At 38.8% G+C, this 24,290-nt stretch overlaps 1 protein-coding gene and 1 non-coding gene across 8 annotated transcripts in view; both read right to left on the bottom strand.

The window, feature by feature from the left end:
- Positions 1–4,770: 4,770 nt before the first annotated feature.
- NAP1L4 (nucleosome assembly protein 1 like 4) overlaps positions 4,771–24,290 on the bottom strand; it is a 28,986-nt gene continuing 9,466 nt past the window's right edge. For 4 of the 7 annotated variants that reach the window (XM_074885347.1, XM_074885348.1, XM_074885350.1 and 1 more), the window contains 9 exons: positions 23,792–23,917; positions 22,969–23,040; positions 19,629–19,768; positions 16,902–17,047; positions 15,266–15,288; positions 14,521–14,640; positions 14,217–14,246; positions 12,831–12,887; positions 4,771–6,050 (listed from right to left, as the gene is read on the bottom strand). In XM_074885347.1, the coding sequence (XP_074741448.1) occupies positions 6,012–6,050; positions 12,831–12,887; positions 14,217–14,246; positions 14,521–14,640; positions 15,266–15,288; positions 16,902–17,047; positions 19,629–19,768; positions 22,969–23,040; positions 23,792–23,917 (753 nt within the window). In that variant the 3' untranslated portion in view covers positions 4,771–6,011. Of the gene's footprint in view, positions 6,051–11,631; positions 11,670–12,830; positions 12,909–14,216; positions 14,247–14,520; positions 14,641–15,265; positions 15,289–16,901; positions 17,048–19,628; positions 19,769–22,968; positions 23,041–23,791; positions 23,918–24,290 lie in introns of all 7 variants that reach the window. The other 3 variants (XR_012631037.1, XM_074885349.1, XR_012631038.1) reach the window with 3 other exon arrangements.
- On the bottom strand, positions 21,682–21,802 carry LOC141950503 (small nucleolar RNA SNORA54). The gene has a single exon (XR_012631043.1). It is a non-coding gene; the product is annotated as a small nucleolar RNA SNORA54 (small nucleolar RNA).

Here is a 24,290-nt window from a genome sequence, read left to right as displayed (position 1 = left end):
GCCAGGGGGGACCCTGTCTTTTGGTCTCCATCTCTCAGGGATGCTTCAAAGCTGCCAGTGGCTCTTTGCTGGGGCCAGGAGCGCCCACATGGGCAGGTTCAGTCCCAAATGAAACAGGGTATTTGCAGTCTTTTCATCTGGGGGAAAGGGACCGTAACCCCTGGTCCCCAGAAGACACAAAATGAAACTGGGGGCTGCGGGAGGGAGGGCTCCAGCCCCTCCTCTCCTTGGCCAGGAGATCCCGACACAAGCCAAGCCATGTCTGTGACTGCAGGAGTTTCCAGCCGAAGAAGTTCTACCAAGTCTACAGGTGCAGAGACGAACACACGTGCAATGCTGCGGTGTTGCTGCGTGAGATGCCGGCTCAGTGATTTACCCTCTTGCTGCCCGGCTTTGAAACGCCTGAGCAAGCAGCCCTTGAGAACGCTTTGTTGCACACACCGCACTTGCCTATGTTTTGACCTGAACTGTGCTTATTAACCTCTTTTTTTTTTTGGTATAATAACAGTCCAGCGTTCTTTGTAGGTGATCTGTCTTCAAAGATCTCCTTTTTGATCTTTTCATAGGCTAAGCAACAATTCATCCTATATAAATCTCAGATTGAAGGTACATAATTTGTTTTTCCCTGCTTTTTTGAAGCGGTAAGAGATGAAACGGCTTAGGGGAATGTCAGCAGCAGTTATATCTTAATTGGTTTTTCTCTGCATCAGAATGCCTTGAACTATTCACTTGTGTGCAGGAGTTCTATGTGACCTTTACAGCAAGTGCTTTAACTCCCCTAACAAGTTATATGCCATCACCAACTTCAGGAGTTTGCTTTGGTAGTGTCTCCAATACTAATTTTGTACCCAACCCTCCTTCTCGCATGCTCCGTCTGTCCAGGCAAATCAAAGAGTTTGAAATGTACCTTAAATCAGGAGCGTGAAAAGGAGGAAGGAAGACTAGACCACTGGGTGAAATAAAAAATAATATTAAAAAAGGAAAAAAACCCCCAACCCCTCCTAGGTGTGACCTTACCACTGTCGCTCAAGTGGGCATTAATGCTAAAACACTGAGGCAAGTTCTTCCTTTACCCCTACAAGGTGGATGAACTTAACAACCGCGAGAGTGAATTTGCTTTGCTGAATTTGCTTAACAGCTCACAAGGAATATTTGCACAGTGCAAAGATTTGCATCGGTGATAGACCAATGGTCCTTCTTTTCCAAGATCATCCTATGCTGGTTGGTTTCTGCTCCAAGCAGGGACAAATTATTATTTTATATATCTTATTCTGTTTCCCCTTTGGGTCATGTTGCATGAGTGAATTCCTTTCCCTACCATTTGTCTTCTCTTCAGCCCTTTTCTTAAGCTGGGTTATGTTTAACTTGCAGATGCTGGGGGCAAGCAGGAAGGCAGGGGCGAGTCAGAGAGAGGCCACTGCATCGCTGACGACATCTCCTTTGGGAAAGCAGAATGTGCTAGGAGGGCTTTTTTTTTTTTTCAGCACGGGACTGTTACCCTGAAGGTTTGTACAAGCCAGGAGGCTGCGCGGAGCAGCGCTGGCATTTGGCGCACACGCTCGCTGGGTTGTATTAACGTGGTTTGGCATCCCCAGGAGGTGTCCGGATTCCCACGGTAAAAACCGGAGGTTAAGGCGGCTTGTGCAAGAGGTGAGCGCACTGCTGGGTGGAGCGTGCGTTTTTGCTTGTGTAATGGTGAGGTGAACAAGCAGAGAGGAAAGCCGGTCTAGAAACAAAAGCTGGCACTTGGCAAACAGCTCAGCCTTCATTCACATGATGCTTCGTTAACAGCACACAGGCTTGGATTCTTTATTTTTTTCTCTTTTTTTTTGGATGCTTGTCAAACTGGAGTGACTTATAGCGTTTATTGGGCTTCCTGACCCTGGCCCGCAAGAGGCTGGAGATATTTAGGACAGCAATGTGAGCACATGGGAAAAAAATAGTTCTGCCTGCTATTAGTGTGATGACTATAAATTGTTTGGGAAAGGGAGGATGAAGGTTCTTCCATGTACAGGTCACAGCTACAGAGCAGTTTGCACACTGATTATAGTGAAAAATATGGGCAACAAAAGTAAAAAATGTGAGGACTTCAGCTTCTGGAGAGGAGTCCTGAACAGATACTATATTGACACAAAATCAATGCCTCCCAGACTTTATTTGGGAAATAATACAGATATTTATCTGTGGGAAGAGGCAGAGGATAAAGCATGAATGCAGCATATTTTTTTTTTTTTTTTAATACATTGCCATTTACTACAGGCTATCAAGAGATGATTTGCAGGAGCCCAAAGTAAACTTCATGTTTTTCCAAAAGCCACAAGCAGACACAAAAAGCCACTGGAACAGGTGAAGTTTAGCAATGGCAAGGCTTTGGGGCACGTAACACATGCTCCAGCGGCAGGAGAAGCAAGTCTCCCACCTAGCTGCATAATCCACTACTTATAGGCTCAACTAAAAGGGATGTTTCTTCCATTTTCTGGCTGAGCTGTAATTGTTTCCAAAAGGGTTCAAGCTAAGATGCTCCAGAACAAGGTGCAGATTTCAAGCGCAAGTTCATAAGGTTATGTGCTACCTCAGTGTAACGTCAGGCAGCCAGGGCATGTCTCACGTCTTAAACTCACCTCCTGAATCGCCGAGCTCGCAAGGAGTGAGCGATTTCCTCGTGCCGTAACTCGTCTGACCTCTTCTTACGCGCTCCTCTCCAGCGTGGGCCTCCTCAGACTGCGCCGTGCTGAGCTGGCTTCCTCGGCAAGACCTTATTTGCTTGAGGAACTGCCGTCAAGGCAACATTTAACTGAGGATGAATTTATTACAAGTCTCCTTTATTTTAAAACAGGAAAAGCCTGTTTAATAAGGAGAGTGGAAACACACAGAGACCATTTTAATTTTTCCAGCTACCACACATCCCAACCAGATAGCAAACCCCAGATAACTGAACATACTGAAATTGGACCGAAAGCTCTCAGTTATGTCGAATACCAAGCTCCCAGGAAGGTATCCTAACGCTGTGCAAAAGACTCCCGAGAAACCACAGCCCGTCCCTGATTTTCAGCTAGAAGCAGAATACTTGCCATTTGTTTCTGTATCAGATAGGGCAGCGGGGTTGTACCTCCAAGGCTTTCTTCCTAGACATCCGAGGTGCTGAGAAGCTATTAATCATGCTGCAGCCTGAGCAGGCGACACGCCAGATTAATCTCGCTTGGAGCGCTTCCAGCTGCTTCAACTTTCAGACCCAGAAATGGAGCTTTTTTTTTTTTCCTCAAATGAGAAGCTACCAACATGAAGACTGCATCAAAAGAGCGTGTTCCCACAGACTAAACTTCAGTTTCTTTTATCAGGTTGCTGTGATGGTAATCAGGCATATATGCATGTAGACTCACTTTATTTGGTATCACCTCACCATTTTTAAAACTTCCTGCCCTAGTTTTCCATAGAGCCCCTAACTTGTCTTAAGGCACAGTCTTCAGAAAACACCAATATTGACAAAAAATTTTCTTTTCCAACAGTTAATCACTCATCTCCTTTTTTGCACACCCACGCTCCCTGTATTTTATCATCCAGCCTGGGTTTGTCCAGCTGTGACATTCTGACAACCAACCCATACTCTTTTCTGCTAAAGAAATGAGCTGAGGCGTTCAAGTAGCTGTTAGTTACTTTTCCTGTAGAAAGTCTATAAATATCCATCTGAAAACGTTAAGTCAATGAAATGCTCATCTTTGCCACCAGCTAGATCTGTAATGGCAAGAGCACAGCTGGGTTTTGACAAGATCTGTTTTCTGTGTCGACTGGCATTAACTCTGCTTTAACAAATCCCAGCTCAGCTTTCCCATCGCCTTCCTGAGGACGAACATCTCGCCAGGCAACTTTGCCACCCACCCATCTCATTTGTGCTCCCTGAATACTGGCACATTTGCTCTACGTGTTCTGGAATTTCCCGTTTTCTCAAAATTAAAGTTAGCCTTTCGGGATTTCATGCACATAAATTACTTCGGTGTGCTAATTTGCAGATGTTTATCTCCAGGCAGCAGCGCTCCTGTTTAACCATGTAGTAGAAAGTACTTCTTTAGGATGAGGGAACTACCATTCAATTTCTTTTGATAGAGAAGGAAAAAAAGCTGGTCAAATATCTCTATTCGATGTGTCTGGCACCCTTATGAGCCAGTTTGCACACATGCAAACTCCAGTCATTATTCCTCCCCTTGTCTGACATGCCCTTACACTGTTCCCTGGGCCTGCTGTACTACACTACAGTCTAACAACTGGTTACAAAAACTATTTTTTTTTCTTTTAAACTAAAAGTCCAGAACCTATCCCCATTCCTGCCTTAACACTACAGTACGTCACCTGAGCACTATCTCTACACGTTTCCTGACTACAAGGTAGTGATGTGGGGATATCTTAACATGTCATAAACCATATTATGCCTCCCAGCACCTCATTTAGTCCACGACCAAACTGCATAGATGTGGAATCTTTAATAATGACACTGCCTCCTAAAAAACCCAAATCCTACAAAACATTCCAGACTATTTACTTGCAAATTGAGGTTTGTTCTGGTTTACATCAAAGAACCCCGTAATGCAATATTTACAAGGGTTTCTTTTCTTTGGCTTTTGACAACAAAGGAAACTCACAGGACATTGAGACAAGAGCTGTGCAAGGCCCAACAGCTGGCATGGCCCTCGTTAAACACCTCACCCTTCACTACCGAAAGCCAAAGGGACATTCGTTTAACCTAGGAAACATTATGGACCAGACAGGCACCAACAATCATGTTTCACAACTTTAATAGAATATTCTATCTATTCTGTACAAATTGAAAACACCGTATTAAGTTACAAATGTGTAAGGTAAGGCTGGAGCACTCTACATGCCTGGTCACAGTGTTGATACAGCTGCTATTCAACTGCTGCCAGAGGTTGGCAATGGATGCTGAAACTAGAAACGTGTACCTGAAGTGCCACACAACAACAAAAGGTAGTTCTGAAGACTTCAGCGCTTTAAATAAAACAAATTGTGGAATGGAATAATTTCAGTGTTGCAAGTAAGACACCAAAACTTCAAATTTATTGAACCGAATTTTGATAAGTTTCTGTGTTCATAGTGAAAGGTCCTTCCATGCTGGACACTAAGCAATAAAACTACTGGAAATTTTCTGGTTCTTTGGCTGCAACCCACTTCCATCAACAGCAACAGTTTGGCCTTTGCATTTTGATCTTCATCCAGAAGAGTTGTCATTTTGATGCAAGTTCTTTTCTTCAGTCTAGACTACTACATTGAGACCAATTCAAATGATTTGTTTTACAAGTACCCATAGTGTATGCAAAAGAGGAAGAAGATTTTCAAGTATATTAAAAACTATTAAAAAGCACTAGTTCTGTCAAAGTACTTACAAACATGAATAAATAAATAGTAAGATGAACAACTAAGTCTCAAATATGACACTCCTTTCAATGAAGTAAAATTACTTCAATTCAATTGGTTTTACTGAGATAATAAATATGACATTTAAAGCTGCTCAAGCACTAGTTCAATTTGTAGGTTGCAAGAAACATTAAAAAAGGGGGGAAGGAACTAGCAAAAAAGTCATATTGCTCTATCTGTTTCAGCTACCATACATGTAATCCATTTACTTTAGCTTCTTAGCACATTGCTATTCCACAATTTTCAATGTTTAACAAGAAAATGGATAATCCTCACTTGGTAGTCTGGACTATTCCCCTATGCATAGGGCAAAAGGCTCTAAAGGCCTACTGACATAGCTACAGTGTACCAACGGCTGTAGAGTGTGCTTTATTTAAACCTCATATTTCCCAAATGCATTGAAGTTGCCACTGTACATGTTAAGCAATAAAGAAAAGTTAGTGAAAATCATGCATTTCAAAACAAATTAATTTTAAGCATTGTTAATAAGATTGTGCTGCAGCGATGGAATATCCTGAACTGCAGGCCAGGTATCCAAGTATTTGTTACAAGTTGTTCAAATATCACTTCCAAGTGGTATTTCCTTATTACTGTTGTTTGCACTCAGCAGGTTGGCTGGAATCTTTCTGTATAAAGGGAAAAAAAAACCCAAACAGTTAAAAATCAAAATGGCATACGAGAAAATACTTCAACAAATAAAAGAAATTGGCTATGCAGTTCTGAATTAGCTAGAGATTTCGTTAGCACGCACAAAAAAAGCTACATGTAAACTCCAGCTAGATAATACAGTCTGAACAGCAGTCACCATATTTCTTGGGTCTCCCCCTGCCCCCAACTGCTTGGTACCCCATATTTTTAGTCTACATTTGTGTTCTTTACACTCCATCCAGTAGGCCAAGGTTCAAAAAAAAAAAAAAAAAAAAAAGAATGCAAACCATGCTACTCCCCCTCAATCTGACTTTCAGTTCCTATTAAACAGTTTAACAATAAACTGCCACCTCCTCACTAACTAAGGAGGGAGGAAGGCAGGGAAGGTAGGCTGCTTATTCTGCAGCACGTTTGAGTTCTTCCTTAGAAGCCTTGCCCTTTCTGCTAAGGTGATAAAAATGTAATTAATGTGTTGATTTTTTGTAGGTTCTGCATCACCAGCAGGTAACTATTCAACAGTTTAACACCAGGCAAGAAGTCCACATGTTACTCTGAATATGTAAAAGTAGAAACAACTTCATTAGGTAGTAAAACAACTTCCCCTTTGGCAAAAGGAAGTATATTTGGGAAGGAGAACAAGTACTCAAACAGCTAAGAACTTCAGGTTTTACACTGTACTTCTTGCTTTTTTGTTGTAAAACAGGATTCTTAAACAGGAGAATTCACCCAGTGTATTTCCTGTTTGCTTCTCCCTTTATCATTCTTAATTATAAACAAATAGCAGTCAGAAATCTGCTGAATTTTATTAAAGAAAAATACAGGTATAAAACATGACACCTTCTACGTCACTGACTGCAAAATACAATGTTTCTTAGTAAGTATCTTAAAGAAGAACTTTAGGTGTTTCATTATAGATTCAGTAACCAAGACCTAAGACCACTTAAGCATGTTGCCTGTAGTAAGGAAGAACAGGTGCAACTAGGATTCCTTATCATAAATTTTGCCCTTTATAATCTGCACTAAACCCAGACTATTTTTCTCTTCCCCACCTAAACTGATTTAGGGTTACAATGGTCACTATCACTCCCACTGGAAGTCTGAATTAAAGCCAAATGCTGTCTCTTCTGCACAGATACACGTAAGAACTTTCAGAGTATTTCTCTGCGGTTTTCCTCCCCCAGCACATCTGGCTAACTTCAACTTTGTACTCTCTCATCTGCCTGGGGTTCCAAATAACACTGGTGTGAATTCATTTTCACTGATCTGGGACTAAATACAGCATGAATTCTCTCTTGAAGAGAGTAATACATTTATACAGAACACAAAATTAACATTCTCAAAAAAAAAAAGAAAATCTGACTGCCACTGGTAATACATTGTATGCTATCCCTTTCCATTTAGAGGGTGGCAAAAAACAGCAACATTTTTATCAAAAAGCTTTCCAAAAGTATCTATTTTTCTTATAACTGCTTTGTATTTGAACGTGGCCACAGAGTTGTGCTGTACAGCATCACTTCCCCTTGCCCATGCACTCTGGGTAAGAGCCATTATCAAGTGAGAAACCCATTATTTAGAAAGTACTTAAAAATCTTTCCATCTTGCTCCTTCCTTCCTATTCACCTGCTGTATTCATATCAGACACATTTAGGCTGACCACTGCAACCATTTCAGCCAAATTTTAATGATCAACCAAAACCCTTGTTGTATTTTCTAATAAACTTCATTATCCTTTCTTTATATTTATCTTTATTTCTGTAAACATTTAAATCATATTATTGCATATAAATATGCTGTAAAAAAGTGAGTCACAGAGATTACAAAGTTCCTTCTTAAGGACTTTTCAGTGTTGATTACTGTTTGCAGACAAAAAAAAAGTACAGTTTAAGGGTTTAAGGGGATCTTGGATACAAGTCAGTTGTTAGAGAATTCTGAGAGAAATACTGCTGGTTTATGCAATTTTTAGCTTACAGCTGAAGGCATATTGACCTTGACCATACATAAAATGTTTAAACAGGCCATAAGTAACAAGCCAGTATCTCAGATCCAGATTCCAACATAATCAATTTTCTTCCACCATTTCAATAGTACAGAGCTGCTCTTGTTGAGGAAGCCAGCACGTGAGCTCTACTGCCTTCAGCGTCAGCCTCGTATAAAGCATCTCACAGTCTAATCCCAAGGTGACAACAGCACAGATATGACTACAATTTTCTTCAAGTTACAGCTGCCCCATCAGGCACATGCATGCTGAAACTTATCTTTGGCCTCTAACGGCTCCTGTAAGATCAGAGACCAGACCTCAAGCTGCGAGTGTGATCGAGATACTACATCCATACTCCCTCAGCAAGGCTTGAGCCTGCTCTTCCCGCAGTGCCCTTACTGTTGGTGATACTTGGTCAGCCAACCACTACCAGTCCATTTATTTGCCTCAGACAGACCCTGCACTATTTATCTCCCCATTCTAGCAAGATTTCCATTCATGCTGTATTTCCCTAGATTAACTTCCCAAGATATCTTAGAAAGGCAGTGAAGTGCACTGGGCAGGCAATAAAGACCAGAGAGACTTTAACTGGCAAAGGTGAGGAGGAATTGCATCTTATTTTAAAAGAAATTTAGCAGCAAACACGTACTGAAGTTCACTACCAGCGCTAGAGACAAGAATTCTTCTTGTCATAAAGAGATTCTCTATAGTAGTCATGAGCAATGACTTAAAATCATATGAAAACTGGCAGATTTTTTTATTTTTACGTCTCTACAAAGTATTTAATAATATTTACTTATTCTGTGCAAAGAGTTTAAACTACTCTGGGCCTTGAGGCACTGTTCCAATGGAGATATACAAGCTAAATAAGTGAGACTCCCAGCTATTTTTTCCTCTTTTACTAAGAAGCATCAATATAAAGCTTTTTTGCCACTGCCTCTTATTTATTGCATCACTTTCTCAGAATTTAAAAAAAACACCAAACAAACAACACTTGCTACAATGGACATAAACATTTTTTTTTTCTGGCATTTGATTACCCAGAACAATGCAAGAAACTTGAACTAATTAGCTGACACACAGACCACTTGGCTCAGACATCAGCAATTACATCAGCTAAACTGCATCAGCTGCTCATGGATATAGAGGGGACACATCAAATTTAAGGAGGGAATTTCACCTAAAATTTGCAGGGTCATAGGGCTAAAATGGAGAAGAAAAGGAAGTCTGAAGCAATACTGCTTTTGGGACTTTCATACACACAACCCACTGCATCTACCCATCCAATCAACTGGGTGTCCTAGAGAATGGGGGCATAAGCCCAAAGTCCCCATGCCATTTATCTTAGCAATTTAATCCTTTCAAACCAGATCTTTTTCACATAAAGTTACTGCTGAAAGAGACACTGAATTTCTATTCATCTTCAGTGTTTAAACAGATTTGGCAGGATACATTCCTAGGTGATTCAAAGAGCGATTGAACCTTTACCGCCTTACTTCTACAAATCACTTTTTGGGAAGCTTCCCATCCACTAAAGTAGCCGTACAGGCACAGGCAGCCCATCAAGATCTCGTCTGACTCCCAGACTTTGCTGCCAACAGTGGGATCAATGCAGGCAGTAGGCACTAAAGCTGATGTCCTTTCCAGCAGAGAAGGAAGAAAGCCTTTCAGTATTTCAAATGTCTTACTATGAAATAGTCCAGTTAGCAGTCCTAAAGCTAAACCTTATCTTTGTTCATTTTCTAATCTATGTTCTCAGATGAGAAAAAGCAAGGATATCAAATATATACATGGGATTTAAACTCAGAGCTAATTGGAGCTAAGCAAGTGGTCTGAACTGCCTCCTCCCCAACTACACAGAATGCTTCAGAGGTTCTGAAAATGACTTTGCTGCTAACAGGCCCTTCTGCCACTGTTACTTAAAAGATAGACTAAGCACCTTGAAGCACGTGCAGTCTCTCCCCGCAGGAGCTTTTTAGTTCATAACTCAAAACAGCATTCTCTGCTACCTTGTCTGCCACTTCAAGTCGAGCATTGCGTCAGTAACGTGAAATAAAGGCAGCTAACAGAACAGGGCATACAAGCACATAGAAAAATACACTGGACAAAACAAGCTACATTATCTGGTTTTATAGCATCTTCCGAAGCTACTTCCAATCAGACTGCTCAGTCTTCCAAAGCCGCAACTTGTATGTAGTGCTTTGTGTAAAAGATGATAATGATCCGGTTTGAACTGAACAACTCAAATGTACTTAAAACTGACAGGAGTGAGAGGAAAGAAGGAGGAAAGGTTAACAAAGCAGAAAGTGTTGACATTTATGTAGCAAATGTAGTACAACAATAAAGGAGGAGGTAATATGGAAATGACCAAAGAGGAGAAATTGGATTTGAAAAGGAAAACAGACCAAAGAACAATTTTTTTTGTGTGTACAGGAAAACTATTCTAAATCTAAGAAATCTAAGAAATAAGGGGGGGGGAAATATAACACTGAAAGGTAAAGAGTGGCAGAGGACAGGGAAAACAGGACCAGAAAATGGGACGAACAGAAGAAGGAATAAAAAAAACCAGGGTTAAGTCTTAAAAGACAAAAAACAGAATTCCAAGTTGATTTAAACTGAGGCCAGTGGCTGACAATTTTTAATTGTAAGAGGGGAAGACAGCTGTGTAACTGCAGACAGACTGCAGCAGGACAACACATAAGCTGTTGTGACAAACAGATGTTCTACTACTGCAGGTGAATAAACAGTGCAAATATGTTGAGGCAGGGTGGATGGCTTCTCAAAGTATATCAGATCAGAAAAAACAAACGAACGCAAAAAACCCCACCACAGCTCAATTTTGAGTTTAACAAAGGCAAAGAAGTGCGTTATCTATGCAGAGAGGGAATGAGTTAGAAAGATTGCAGCTTCTCTTAAGTAACGATACAAGCCTAAAATACATACGGAGCCTGCTGTTCTTTATGAGGCATGGGATGAAAGGTGAAAGATGACAGCACACAACAGAAGGAACTTTTCCCCCCCCTTCTTTTAAATAGACAGATGAGCAGGAGAGCAGTACCTATTCAGAATCATGAGAGCTCAACAAATAGGCCTTTAAGAGTGACTGCCTCTGTCAGGCAGCATAAATAAGAAAAATGCTGGAAAAGACATACTAAGTAAGCTGATGACTTACAAGAGATATTTAAGAAATAATTTGCAAGTACACTAGAAACAGTAAAGAGATGCAACATCAAATCAGAAACACAGAAAAAAGTCCAACAAGTCTCAGTATCTTTTCTCATGCATACATAAAATGCAGTTTGACTGCTACAAAGGCAAAGCAGAAGTTGTGCCAGGAAGACAGAGATCATTCTGAAAAATCTAATTTAATTTTATGATTCAAAGGCATTTATCTCTATACGCATTTCTTTCTATTTTTTACTAATAAAACCTAAACTCTGAAGTCACCGTTTTCCCATTTCCTTTCCCCACACAAGAAAAAAAAACCAAGAAATGAGACAGAAAACCCTAGAAAACAAACTACATTGCATGGCTACAAATGGGACTCTTGGAAGTTAGGTATGAATGGAATTCCACCTTACCTAGAAATGTATGAATGATAAACAGACTTAAATTACACCTAAATGGGAAAAAATTGAAAGGAACTGTCAGCATGAATGAAAAGTGAAATGTACAAAATAATACAGAAGGCAACAACCATAACCTTCCAAGATACCTTAAGCTTTTTTTCTACAGAATACCAAACCCTGTAGAAGGGTATTTGATACCTAGCACAAATATACTTTGACTCAGAACTAACATTTTGTTTCTCAGCTGTCCAACTTTTTCTCATTACAGCTACACCACTGCATTTTGATCCTGCAGAGCAGTCAGAATACTCATTTCTGCCACTCTAATCCTGTTTGATCAACCTTTCCACAAGACAGAATTTTAGTACACGGTATTTCTCATTGAGGAAAACCAAGCTCAATTCTTGATGTGGTGACAAAAAGCATTTATTAGTGATATAGTGATGCATATAAAACTCTACATCAGAAGACTAACGTGTTAAGCTGCTGTTAAGACATTCATCCAGAGATCAAGCAGTTTCACATGCCTTCCACATTTGCATCTGTGCCTTTATAAAAAACTGATGTTTTAAGAACTAAATGAATGCAAGACTGTCATCACCGAGTCCCAGCCTCACTAAATGTAAGCATTAACTTTACCATGACTGAAGGACTGAAAAATACCTATCAGAAGGAGCACTAACCCTTAAGGCTGAAATTTAAACCAGGTCTTAAAGTTTAAAATTCAAAGTTGGGGACTAACTTTTTTTGATTTCTAGGTAAGTACATGCAGAGTCTAACCTGCAGCAATCAGGACAACCAGAAAGAACAATTTAAGAAAAAGAAAACAAATAAACTAGCTAGTTAAGATTTGTCAGACTAATTCTAAGTTGAAGTCCAGCCACAGAATATTTGAATATGACCTTTCTAAAGGAAAAAGATATCATGATTATACAGAGATACCATTAAGAATTAAAAGGCACATAGTTCAGAGGTTATCTTTTCTTGGTGCAGGTTGGAAGACAAAGCCTACATTTTCTCAATTTATGGAAACATTAACCTGCCTTTTAAGAGCAATTTAAGTGCTGAAGAAGATGAAAACATTGCAGTCAGAAGCTAGTGTGGTTTCTGGTTTTTAATAATTTATTAATCTTTCCATAAACTAGTATAACCTTAGTTACACTGCTCACAATTATAGGCTGCGTTATGACTAAGCACACAGAAATCCCTACCTTAGGATCACTCTCTGCATCTTCCTCTTCTTCTCCCTCCTCTTCCCCCTCCAACTCCTATGACAAAATAGAGATAAACTAACAGAAATTAAAACGGGTTAAAAGTGCAACTTTTTGTAATGGAGAAAAAACAAAATAACAAATTATATTACCACTGTATTCCAGAGTGTTTCAGATGTCAACATTAAAACTACTTGGGCTGACTTAAAAGAATTCAGCATCTTCAAAATCTTAAAGCAAAATCTTTAAAAGAAGATTTAAAACATAGATTAAAAAAATTCAGCATGGCTTAAGGCAACCTTCCTACATAAGTTGCTGCAGTCTCTCAGCAATTTTTTAACTTCTACCTGACATATTACTTGGAACTTTACAGTTCTGGTAATAAGTATTTATGTCTAATTTTGTTCTTTGTCTTGACCTCCTTCTAAAGGGTCTTTATTTGGATTACTGTGAACAGGCTATATACTCCTGCACAGAATTTTGCAGTATTTTCGCACTTTGTTGTACACATGCCTACATCCACGTAGTAGTATCTGGCACTGGACACAGATTAAAAATACATGCGCATTTCTATCAAAATCCAGCTTAAAAAATAAGAAAACGTTTAATCACTCAACAGCCTAAGCCCAGGAGTCTGTACTGCAACTTGCAAAGAGAGAAAAGAGACTGCATGCTGAAGGCTGCCAGTTCACACCAGACCACCAGCTCGATAACTTCTGATGTATTCTACTATGGTGAACTCGACGACCGTGAGGTATGTACCTTGAACCAATTAGCAAGAACACCACAGTAAACGCAGTAAAATAAGAATATAATTATCCGTAAGGGATATTAGTTAAGTGTGGTATCATTTAGTGGTTTTGAGCAAAGCCTTTCACAGTATGTTTGTATTCATACAACACTACTGTAAACGGACCAGAGGTCTTGGTAATATGAGAAATTCCAGCCTAAATTAAGCCTTCATCCTGAGCAGTTGCATGTTCTCCCTTTTTTACTTTACGCTTAGCAAGGCCCAGTCTTCAAACTTATGACAGCTAAAAGCTGACTGCTGAATTCCACTACTGCAGTAGTAACAGGTATTTAAAAATATGACTGAAGGTTCATGCAGCACCCAAAAAACCCCCTCATCCTTAATTTTTGACTCATGTCAGAAAGCAGCTTTCAAAATACTAGAAAAAAACTGGATAAATGTTCTTGCAGAAAGTACTTGCGTGAAGAGAAAAAACTGCCATAGATTTTTTTAAGTCAGGAATGATGAACTTGGAAAGACATATCATACACAAGAGCATTTACAAACAACTATTTTCTGCTCCATATAGGACTATTTCTGGAACTGGAATGCAGTAGGTAATTAATTATCTATAAAAGATACAGTATGCATCTCACCTCCTCTTCACCTTCTTCACCTTCTTCAAACTGAAAAACAAACCCAAGGTTTTATTAGCTCTGCTAATATTTTCATAAAAATCTTCTGCAGTAATAGGTAATATTTAAACATAGTAACTGAAACTAAAGCCCTTCCAGAAGCAAAGATTAACAACTCACAGCAAGTTGAATCTTTCCTATTCCTAATCTCTTCACATTTTTTGTTATTCTCACGTAATTAATAGCACATACTAGTCTAATCAGACAAGGAGAATATTTCTATCTACATGGTGACTAATAAACAAAATGCTGACAGAATACATACGTTATCATCATCCTCTATAGCTTCCCCAGTGAAATAAAGCACAGCACGAGGGACTATCCTTTCACGGAAGAAGTGTCCGATTTCAAAATCTGCTGCTAAAGTAAACTCTGAATCTTCATCCTGTAAAGCAAATCAAGTTTCATTTTTCTACTAAAAATGTGATGTGCTACAGAGGAGTGTAGAGAAGTATTTAAAAGTTACAGGTTTGAAACATCACACTCATCAACTTTCAGGTCAGATGTACTTTCAGTATACTCTGTAACAATAAAAGAAATACTGCAAGTCTAAATTCAGATTTGCAGAACTGAGATTTATTTTAAAAGCTTTCTACATACAAGCTACTGGTCTGCTGAAACACCTTTTATGAAAAAGGCTCGTGTAGACTTTGCTGGTTCTGACACCAGATGCTACAGAATTGTTCAGAATGCTTGAGACAGATTTTTAAAAAAAAAAAAAAAATCAGGTATCAGCTGTAGTGCTGAGTGACTAGAGAAAACAATGACCTCTTCCCAGCAGTGATCATTATAGATGTATTAGATCAGCAAGACACTTAACAGCAAAGTGTCAGTGCATTAACTGGAGAAGCCAACAGTATCTTGCATTTCATCAAGATGAAGCTCAGCTTTGGCAAAAGCAAAAATAAAGATAAAAATACACAGTACTTAAGAAAAGAATCTGAATAGTCACTAGATACGTTTAGCAAAAAAGATGTGGCAATCGTGCCATTTCAGAAATGTAAACTTACCAATGACTCTCCATCACCAGACACTGCAAAAAGAAAAGACAGTAAATTTAAGAAAAGTTTGTATAGTCTAGCCCACCTCAATACTCAAGATAACAAAACACAGTATAAAGACCTTCTCATACCAGAAAACACTGGGGTTATAAAGTCTTCAGAAGCTAACTATTAAACCTTTAAAGACAATACTGATTCATCCTAAGTTAAACCCACAGAAATTGCACTTGCAAGAATTTTATGTGCTGTAGTAAGAGCATCAAAGCTGCCATTCTGATGTCAAAGATTTTTGCAAAGAAAATACTCTTTCTACAAAGATGGGTTCAGAAGGCATGCAGATCACATTCCTCCCCTCAAAGAGCAACGCATTTTGTTTCGATATTAATGCTGCAATTACAGTGACTATTCGGCTAGAGCACTACGAACTCTCTCCTCTCCCCAAACACAGATGCTACCAAGTAAATGAACATTTTGTCATGAATTTGCAAAGCATTGTTGAGAAGAGGCCTGGTACTATAACCAGTAAGGAACAGGGTGGGGTTTTTTTGTTTGGTTGGTTAAAAACACCCCAAACCAAACAACAACAAAAACCCCAAACCAGATTTCCCTCGTCTACTCGGGTGCAGTGGTACTGTGATCCTGCTGTGAAAGTGCTAATTTGGCTGAGCCTGTTCTTAAGTTGAAAATGCAAGTATCAACTGCCAGCAGATGTCATACCCTTATCTTTCTTACACAGCTACCGCCAGAGTATGGCCTTTACATATTTAAAAAAAAAAACAACAAACCATCATGAGGCAAACAAATCTCTATCCCTTTCTGAAAGCAGCAACTACTTGTAACAAAAAACTGTTTAAGTTAAAGGACATTTCTGTACCAAACAAACTCTAAACTTTGGAAAAACTTATCACTTGTTTCTTATCCCCATGTACACAGGTATTTAGAAGGCATAGGTAGATCATAATAGCCCACTACTGAATCAAGAGCTAATGTCCATTTTGTTCAGTACACCTCTAAAGTCCACCAAGTAAGCTGCTTCTTCCACCTTTTTATTTTTGTGGGGGGTGGGGGGTAGGGGGGGAACAACAATGGGGGATGGGGAGATGTATCAAGGAGAAATGATGTTTTTGGAATCCATTTAAGTTGTTTTAAATATGTGAGTACACATCTAACATTGGATAACTAGGAAAATTAGGAAGGTATGTATGGAACATGAGGGATCACTAACTAATCACAGAAGAAACCACAGAAAGTTCCGTCATCTAACACAAAGGTTTAAATGAAACCTATATACTATAAACTTGACCAACACTGGAAGAGATTTCTTTCACATGTTAAAAACCTCAAATTGATGCATGGAGCCATCCTGTGGTAAAACAAGTAAACTTCTTTAGGAGATTCTACATGGGACTCTTTCCATACTATGAATCCTGTTTACACAGCACACCTAATGGCTAAATTCTACAGAACAACATCTGAACGAAACGATCTGTTTGGATGGGCTAGTTTGTTATTTTCCTCTAGTACAAGGAAAGTATATGATGCAGCAGCATCAACAGTTTGTAGGTTTAAGCTGCAGAAATAAAAATACATGTAAGTAAAACACAACGTATTTTAAGAATCCTAAATCCTGGATGTTCAAGCTTACCCTTTATTGGACTGAAGAAGTTAAAAAAAGAATCATTAGGTACTTGTTTAGTAATTGTCCGAACTGTGCCTCGACCCTTGTGTTTCTGTTTTTTCTTGATTGTTTTAACTGTAACATTTTTTCCTTTCTTCCAGTCAATAGTACACCTAAAGACAATACGTAAGAAACAGCATTTTATCACAAGACATCAGTGAAAATAAGGAACTGAGCATGAGAGCAACAAACATCCAAGGCAAAGATGGCTTATCATTCTCTAGATAAAGCTAGTTTTACACAAGCTGGCAACTGAAACCGCTTGACAAGATGTCAAGTAGATGCATTGTAGTGCTAGACACTATGCGTATGTTGGACATATCAAGTATTGCCCTAAATGAAAAAGCTTGTCTTCGCAATCACTGCCCCCACCCCACTCATACTTTAATACCTCTTTGCCCCAACTACTGGAGTTTTGTGACCAAGGACATGATTAAGCTATTCCAGAAAAATCTCAATAGTTGAGAAATATTCTTCCAATAGCTGGACCAGTAGAAAACAATACACCTCTCACTACAGGCCAAGGCAGTGTCCAGTTACCCTAAAACTAAATGCACAGGGTGACCAGGGAGAGGCACACTTCAGCTGTCCAAAGAGCAGTGCTCAGGCTGACTTGGCAGTCAAGTATAGCAAGCCAGGAAGAGCTTACTTTGCAGTTCCTTTCTGATACTGTGCAAACCGATATTTATCTCAAAATTCTCTCTCCATTCACCTATAGTTTGACCCAAAACTGCACATGGCAAAGAATGAGTGGTAAACACAGCTAGTTCTCTTCTAACAGAAATAACGGTGCCACAGTAATCCTTAAGTGCCTCAAAATATTTTGTCCTATACATAAATGGTCAAAGTCAACTGTTTTATAGTTAACTTGTATAAAAAGTCACAGAAAAGTTTTCCTGCTCTACTTAGTCTAGCATCTCTAACCTTCATCAGGAAACATGAACTGAAATCAAAGTTTTGACATACCAGCAATTTTAGAAAGGGATTCCTCTGCAGGACTTAAACAGAAAACATTTTGCTGTAATTAAAGTTTTCTTCAAAATGGACTAGCCTTTTACTTGGGCACAACTTTCACTAAACATGCAAGTAGATGTTTTGCCTCACTGCAGGTGAATAGCCAATTCAAAAGCCAGAAAGTTTTGAGGTTGTCTAGGGTGCCTTCAAGAAAGCAAGTATTTGGCATCTCTTAAGTGTTAGTTTTAAACAAAAAAACCCAAACACCCCCTCCCCCAAAAACAAACACAAAAACCCCAACCCCACTCCACAAAAAAACCCCAAATCCCTGTCATGGTTTAACCCTAGCCACCGGTTAAGCACTACACAGCCACTCATTCACTCCTCCCCACTCCCAGTGGGATGGGAAGGAGAATCGGAAAAAGTAAAACTCTTGAGTTGAAATAAGAACAGTTTAGTAACTAAAGTAAAATAAAACAATAGTAGTAGTAATGAAAAGGAATACAACAAAAACAGAGATAAATAAAACTGAAGAAAAGACAAGTGATGCACAATGCAGTTGCTCACCACCGAGCAGCCATCAGCCCATCCCGGCCCACTCCCCCCAGTTTCTATACTGAGCATGACATCCTGTGGTATGGAATAGCCCTTTGGCTAGTTGGGGTCAGCTGTCCTGGTCGTGCTCCCTCCCAGCATCTTGTGCACCTGTGTGCTGGCAGAGCATGGGGAACTGAGAAGTCCTTAACTTAGGATAAGCTACTTGTGTGTTATCAATCTTATTCTTATGCTAAATCCAAACCACAGCACTGTATCAGTTACTAGGAAGAGAACTAACTCTATCCCAGCTGAAACCAGGTCACCCCCCCTTCCCACCAAATCCAAAAAAACCTTCCCACCAAAACCAAAAAACACATCCTTGAACAGGGTGGGGGACCAAAAAAAAATATCAACCACAAACCAACAGAAAAAACACCACCAAGAAAGCTAAAAAAAAAAGGTACAAAAGCATTTTTCAGTTGTGTCAGCTCTGCTCTGGTGTGACAATGAACATCAGTTATAGAGCAGAGATCACTGATGGGAAGAGCATGGGTTAGTTTAAACAGAACACTCTTTTACGCAAAGAAAAACTCTAATGTGGTGTCCAACCTACTAGACTTCCAGAGTAGAGATGAGAATTCACCATCCTACAGTCAGTTTCTGAACACACTTTGACAAAAAAGTTGCTGCATTAGCCACAACTGTCAGAACCTAACTGCGTGGCCAGTATGTTCCAGCCTCAAAAGGGGCTGAAAGAACAGTTCATACATACAACCAATTCCTGTCAGATTCAGAAGTACTGCTGGAATAAAAATTGCTGAGGAGTTGAGCAAGAGTCCAAGACAGTCTAAGGCTACATATCAGACTGAGAATGGGTGTCTATGAAATAATAGTAAGTGACTAATATGAATTTACCCAGTTATCTGGAAATAAAAGTCTTGTTACCGCATTAGTAATCTATTAAGTTTGAGATGTGGAAGATTTAAAATGCACACTATGTCAAAAATGTATCTGTATCTATGTATCTGTTACTTCTGCATGCTGAAGCTAAGATCATCAGCATCCCTACAAACACTCCCAGTTTTCAAGTCAGCAAAAGCTTTATTTTACCTTCATTCATCAGTATCACAGTAAGAGAAGACAGCATCTGGAAAATATGGACTAGTACTTCAGAAGGTTTTTTGAATTTCAAGTTTTCCTTACCCCTCACAATCAACTATTTCAGGTCCTTCAAACGAAAAGGGATCCGTCTTGTCTGGCTCCGACTTCATCTTGTAGGTTTTTGTCAGGACTGAATTAGAAAAGTAGTCATTGGGCCCAAAGTGGAACTCTAATGAGAAAGACTGGAAGAAAATTACATTATAATTTTATGTTACCACTAATTTTTATCTTTGAAATAGTGCATCAGCAGAATTACCATTAATCAAATTCTGAATACAAGAAAAAAAAAAAAAAAAGAAAAGAATTTGATGGCAAACATATCTTTCAAACTACAGCAGAAACAGGAAATTAAGAATGTCAACTAATTCTGACCGTGCAGGAAGCTAGAACAACCTTGGCTAGTATTAACATACAAATTATAATCAGGTAATTACTGCATTTTAAAGCAATTTGAGACAGCTTGTGTGGTTTGGAGGGTGTCTTCAGCTTAGGCAAATCTCTCTCTGGCAAACATGCTCAGGTGAAGAGTTACCCTGTTCACACGATAACCACCAGTGGTGATCGTAATGGATGTGTGGATTCGGGAGAGACAGGTAACAACACAGCAGCCAAGGGCTAATTTGAACAATGTGTCCACCTAACCACAGTACTGGTCAGTGTCCTACTCCAGCCAAATTTGGAAGAAACGAACATCTGTAGTCAGTATGTAAATATGACTGTAAGACAATTATCTTACTCCAGAAATAGTGGGCAGCCCAGGGCCCACTGAGCTCTCCTGCATGGCAGCAGGCAGCACACCAAGATCTCCCCTTGAGCAGGGACACCTTTCAAGGTTACTCCTCGAGGTTCGCAACAGATTCTCAGTAAGTGATTAATAGCATGCTAAACTTTGCAATCCTAACTAAATTATATAAAGGATTGATTGTGCACATATAATCCTTTAGATATAAACTGCTGACCCGGCCTGGGCCTAAGTCTGGATCCAGCCACACCTAGACTCCCCTCTGCGAAGGGGTTTAGAATGCAAGGGGGTCCTTTCTGAACCTCATGACTCCAAGGGAGGGTCTCCCTGACAGCTTTATCTGACCCTGTCCTCTATGCAGTAAATCAAGCGTACCTTGCTGTTGAATCTCGTTAAACCACTGTCGCATTTACTATCAAACTTTGTCATATTGCTGTTTCATATCAATAAACATGTTGCTGCTTCTCTCTTACAAGTGAAGTGCATCACTCCAGCCGCAACTCTTATCCACTACCAGTGACTAACACTCGTACCCAAATACACCATCACTGGGGTTATAAATAGGTAACCAGTGGCACTACTTAGCATGCAGGATCCCAAGGACTAGCAAGCCAAAAATATCTGCAGAGACGCATTTCAGCATTTCATTCTATACCTGCTAATGAGGAGACAATAAGAAGCAGCTTCAAGTTTCACATCCTATTTGAAGTAGTGTAATAACCTTTCCAGTAGTCTTTATTTGGACATCTTTGCTTTTGACATCAGCTTACCTTTGTAGCTTGTATTTCTAGATTTTCCCTGTAGTATGAGATGTTCTCATGAAGTTCAAAAAAGGGAACTTCCTTACTTTAAGCTACTTAAGTTATACCCAGATACAACATCCAAGTCTGAATATGCTAGCTAAGGATCCTGATGTCCCAATAGACATCTAAGTAGAAATTATACAAACTTATGCAAGTTTATTCATATAATTATAAATAAATAAAAGCAAATAGTAAGGGAATTGCTTATGCTTCATGCAGATAAAAGTGTATATATATATACACATGCTATAGCCAACAGAACTTTGAAGCACCATTACTGTAGCCAGGTAATCTACTTTTGGAAAATGACTAACTACAGTTGATCACTCTAGGTCAACGGTAAATCAGAAAATTCCTAACTATCACGTATTTTAGCAGCAAAACTGAATCCCCAGCAGAATTAGTGTATTTATTACACACTGGTTATACAAACTTTTCACAGTACAAAGCTACCACTGCTGCACCAATTTTCAATAGCCAGAGAATTTCAGACAAGCCAGTCACACACAACTGGGTAACAGGTTTCACTCAAGTAGTCAGGAATGCATTCTTTTGTCTCCAAATACAGAAGGGACATGGAATTTGTCAGCCTTCCATTATTGGATTTCATGTAGCACTGGAATGGAACCTATTCACAGAAATATGCTGTGAAGAGGTTACGAACAGTGCGAGACAAGATAAATGCACTGATGTTTTAAGAGCAGTTCTTCAACTTAAGGTACTGTAAAACAAAGCTGAACGAGAACACAGAAATGCTGTATGCAAAAACAACTATTCCCAAACCATCTAAATGCCACTAAATAGATATGATTCAAGGTAAAACCCACCAACTTCTTAGAATACTTTATATTTAAACAATTCATTTTCTTCATAAAATTCATAACCTCTCCTTTAGGAACCTAATTCCCAATTTTTCTCTGTCTGTACTGCCTATTATCAGCTCAAGTGTCTTGATACTAACATGAGAAAGACAATGAGGACTAAAAAAAAAAAACCAACTTTGTCTCAGCTGTTATTAACCTTTAAAAGGTATTTTAAGAAAGTCCTTCCATCTTTCTTAGGTGAATCTTGCATTTATTTTAGACTTTGTCAGAAGACTACAACTCCATAAGACAAAACCCCACCAAACATAAGGAAAATGCCACAAGGACAACGTTTAAAGAAAGGATGTGTAGGCTCAAATCCCATCCCTCTCCCTGCCTCTCCCTCAAAAGGAGTTCAAGGAGTAAGTGTAGTCTGCACGAATTAAATAAGCAACAGAACAACTTCAGACACAGTATCTCTTTTTGTACACTGAACTTAATAATTTCCAAATAAAAGGCAAAGTTGTACTTTAAAAATTACTCATTAAGTACACTTTTAGAAGACCATCTAATATATTTTTATATCTTTTTCAATAGGCCAAGTATCCATCATCATTGCTTTTGATTAATATTACTAAGTCACATCTCTTCTTTTCATGACATATTCAATATAGTAAGTAGCACCCAGAATTTTTTCCACAATTCCTTTTCAAACCAAAAGCAGCCATGTAACTTTATTAGTAAGAGTAGCTAATTTGGAATTTGAGAGGGGGAAAAAAAGGTGGTAACTAGACAAAAACAAGTCAGAATTTTAATCTAGGAACTACAATGATGTCAGATGTGTCCAGGCTAAGGATGAAAGAACAAGGGGTCGGGAAAGCTGAAGACAAATCTTTAAAAAGGCAAAACATGAAGGTATTAGCCCAGAAAGAAACCCCACACACATTCCAGCTGAAGAGAGTGGAATGAAAATTCTGAAGTGCTGTTCACTTCATTAATACATTTTTCATGAGAAACAGTCACAGAAAACTCACCATAGGCTGTCCGGGTTCAGAAAACTTAACTTTAATATCCTGCAGGTGTTTCAAGATTGGTTCATCATATTCCTAAGGAAAAAAAAAAAAAATTCCTATTCAGCAGGCAGTATTTAGAAGAACAAAATTTGAACCTAGCTTGCTTGTTCAACCTGTTCTTAAAAAAACCAAACCTTGTAATTATTCAACAATTTCAGCCAAAGTTCAGATTTGGATCCAAATTTCTTAATCGGAGTTGCAAAAACCACACGCCAAATTCCGAATCATTAGGCCTCATCTTCAGTAAATAAAGCTGCTACTATGCTAGGCTGTATGAACATTACTGAAAATAAAATCACTTCATTCAGGATATTTATTGCTGGTGAGATTCACAGAAAGATACACTTCAGGGAATTCTTCCTTAACAGCATTAAAAGCAATTAATATAACTGAGGGCAAAACTACATAAGCTGTTTAACACAAATTCAACCAATCCATGGGTGTGCTTATAATATCCTTGCAAAAATAATCCCTTTATGGACTAAATTAACAAAACTGCAGGGAAACAGCTGCTGTAAGCACCACAGACTTGCATTTTAGTACCTACAAATGTTGTTACAAGATCATTTCTCAAACAATGCACATAGTGTTTAGCAGTTTGGGTCAGCTGTTCTGCTTGTCCATCATTAGCCTTTCAAGCACCTTCACAAATAATATTAGGGATTCTGGAAACTCAGAGATTTGGTCTCTCACAGACATTCCACTAGCACTCACTATTAATTGGAAAAAGTAGCAATTCATTTAACACATGACAGAAGTTATTCTTTTCAGAGGAGAAACTTACTTGTACTAATTCACTTAGCATATCTACATTCCTAAAGATAGTAAACCAAAAGTCTGGAATTCCTTTGACATTTGTCTCTTCTGCTTCCGCTTTTTCTTCTATTACCACTACATTTTTCAGGTCTCCCTGTGAAACAAGTACAAAAACATTTAAGAAATTAAATTGTGACTTCTTAATGTATTTAATAAACAGAAGTAGATGTGCAAAACATTTGCCATCTTTGAAGCTGTGTTTAAGGAACATTTTAAATTTACACTGTTTTTTCTCTGTAGATGAAGTTGAAACATAATTTATTTACACAACTAAGCATATATACATTTAATTCAGATTTATTTTCAACAGATTTGTAATCCTTCTGTTCAAAGACTGAAGAAGGCCAAGCGACAGTTTCACTGACTTGACAAACAAATAATTAAAACACACTTCTATCTTGCCACAATCAGAAATACATTTCTATTTTTCTATTCATCTCATTCCCGTAGCTTCACGTGCCACATGC

Source organism: Strix uralensis, chromosome 15 (genome assembly GCF_047716275.1).
Source record: "Strix uralensis isolate ZFMK-TIS-50842 chromosome 15, bStrUra1, whole genome shotgun sequence".
NCBI lineage: Eukaryota > Metazoa > Chordata > Aves > Strigiformes > Strigidae > Strix > Strix uralensis.
This window is presented reverse-complemented; position numbering and strand designations above follow the sequence as displayed.